Source organism: Amphiprion ocellaris, chromosome 23 (genome assembly GCF_022539595.1).
Source record: "Amphiprion ocellaris isolate individual 3 ecotype Okinawa chromosome 23, ASM2253959v1, whole genome shotgun sequence".
Taxonomy (NCBI): domain Eukaryota; kingdom Metazoa; phylum Chordata; class Actinopteri; family Pomacentridae; genus Amphiprion; species Amphiprion ocellaris.
The window spans coordinates 25,531,118-25,533,383 of NC_072788.1; the positions used below are offsets into that span (position 1 = coordinate 25,531,118).

Below are 2,266 nucleotides of genomic sequence, written 5' to 3' on the forward strand. Positions count from 1 at the left end.
AAATAAAAAATAAAAGAAAGGACTTTTCTGCCACATACAGACGATTTATAAAAAGTTTCAACCTGAACAAAAGTCGACTTCGGCTCCTTTTTCTCTCAGATTATCTTCAGATATCTTTTTAGCGTCTCACACCTGAAGAATAAAATCTAACGTTCTCTAAATATCAGATGTTTTTACAAATGAAATGTTGTTTTAACCATCATGAAGTGTTGATATGAGTCCTGCACACTGTGTATAGACATGTAGAATAAAGAGTCAGCAGCACAAGAAACTGATGATTAATATCTGTTATTATTCTGTGAGGTGATTAAAATGAACTCACTTTATCTGTAGTTTCTGATCTTCTGCTCCGAGTGTCTGAACTGTTGTTTCATCCACAGTGTTTCTATGTTAATCCTCATGTGTGTGTTTGCATGTTATATAACCAGAATATGCCATTTAAAGCCACACGGTGTATTTATAGATTTCATATTAACTCTTTAAATGAGCAGGAATCACTTTATTTTACACATTTTTCACATTGTGCAACTTTCATCTAAAAAACAAGGAACTAAACCAATAAATAAAGAACTAAACGACTTCAACATATTATGAATGTTCAAAAATCACATGTATCTGTGTTTGTTCATTTTCCAGATAAGTCGTTTTTTACATGTTTCATGCATCCAGATGTTTAAAAATCTCTTTACTGAACTGACTGGATTTTCTCAACAAATATTTTACTCTGAACAACTGAAAACAATCAGGAGAAATGAGGTTTTCATTAGACGCCGGCAGCAAAAGGAAGCGTTGAGCAGAAATACCTGCAGATTGATGAAAACATTGATCTTCTATATTTCTTTAGTCTGCTGTTGAGAGATGTTCTCACTGTGATCCGTCCGTCAGTCCGTCTGCTTTAACGTGGACGAAGGATTGAAATGAGCTGTAACTTTAAACTGCAGCTGATTCAAACCAAACAGATCCATTAAATGTGCGTCTCTTCTCATCTTCATCCCCGAACAATCAGTGGAACAGAATCAGTCCAAATCTGACAGTCAACAACTGGAATCAGAGCAGATCAGCTGTCAGTCTGTGGTTTCAACAGTCTGACAACAAACTTTGGTCTTTTTCTAACTGGAAAATTTCCCAACATTTAGAGTTTTTCTTGATTTGTTTCTTCTGACTGCACTCACCTATAAATGTTCTGCTAATTTGACCATTTTTCATTTACCTGACTTCCTGCTGTTGGCTGTTCAAAGACAAAGTGTGTCCTCGGTGTCACCACCTCAGTTTTCCTGCTCGGTGCAGAAACAGCAGCGGTAACACCAGACTGCTGGGCAGACCGAACCAGACTCCCGACACCAGAACCTCACACCGGACACGCTCAGTGGCTGCAGAGTACGAGTGGACCACCACAACCAGCACATGGCCTCCAAACCTCAACACCAGAGCTCCCAGTATGGCCGTGATGGTGTAGAACGCCCTCATCTTTGATTGGTGGACTCGCTCCCTGTCCCCGCCCCCTTCCCCCGGCCCTGGACCGATCAGAGAGCGAAGAACCGACAGGCTGCAGAAAGAGACGACGGCGGCCGAGAGAGTCAAGATGCACAAAACTGCGACGGCGCTGAAAGTTACAACGAGACTGAAGGAAGCAAAGAAAAGCAGCCAAATGCACAAAACACAAAAGTTTCTGACTCTGACCCCGCCCCTTTGCCTCAGACCCAGGTAGGTGATTGGATGAACCACGGCCAGGTGGCGCTCTGCACAGGTGAGGGTGTGAAAGAGAAGCTGTCCATACGAGGTGACGGAGAAAAGGTAGAGGCCCGTCACCATGGACCACAGCATGCCGAAGAAAACGCCAACGCAGAACAAAGCGCAGCCCAACACGCCCACCGTCTCCATGGCAACCAGGTGGTAGGTGAAGACGTCCGAGTGGCTCGTCGCCGCGGAAGCCGAGCGCCGGTTCTGCCGCCATCGTTGGAGACCGAGGTGGAGGACGAGGATGCAGAGAGGGAGGAGAAGGAGGATGTTGGTGGCCGAGAAGGAGATTAAGATGAAAACACTGGATCTGTAGCTAAAGCAGCTACTGGAGGCAGGAAAGATGGAGGAGGAGTTGGAGGAGGAGATGGAGGAGGAGTTGGAGGAGGAGATGGAGGAGGAGATGGAGGAGGAGATGGAGGAGGAGATGGAGGACATCGCTGCTCATATGGAGCTGAGGAGACGACAACAAGACACAAGAACATGGAAATAAATCAATGAGTGGATCATCAATGAAAATCAATCAGAA

The 2,266-nt window shown here is 44.6% G+C and overlaps 1 protein-coding gene across 1 annotated transcript; it reads right to left on the reverse strand.

Moving 5' to 3' along the window:
* Positions 1 to 226: 226 nt before the first annotated feature.
* LOC129348068 (uncharacterized) lies at positions 227 to 2,266 on the reverse strand. Its single transcript, XM_055007419.1, has 2 exons — positions 1,211 to 2,266; positions 227 to 1,041 (listed from the first exon to the last, which is right to left on the reverse strand). Exon 1 carries the CDS (start codon positions 2,173 to 2,175, stop codon positions 1,258 to 1,260), a length of 918 nt encoding a protein of 305 aa, XP_054863394.1. The 5' UTR covers positions 2,176 to 2,266; the 3' UTR covers positions 227 to 1,041; positions 1,211 to 1,257.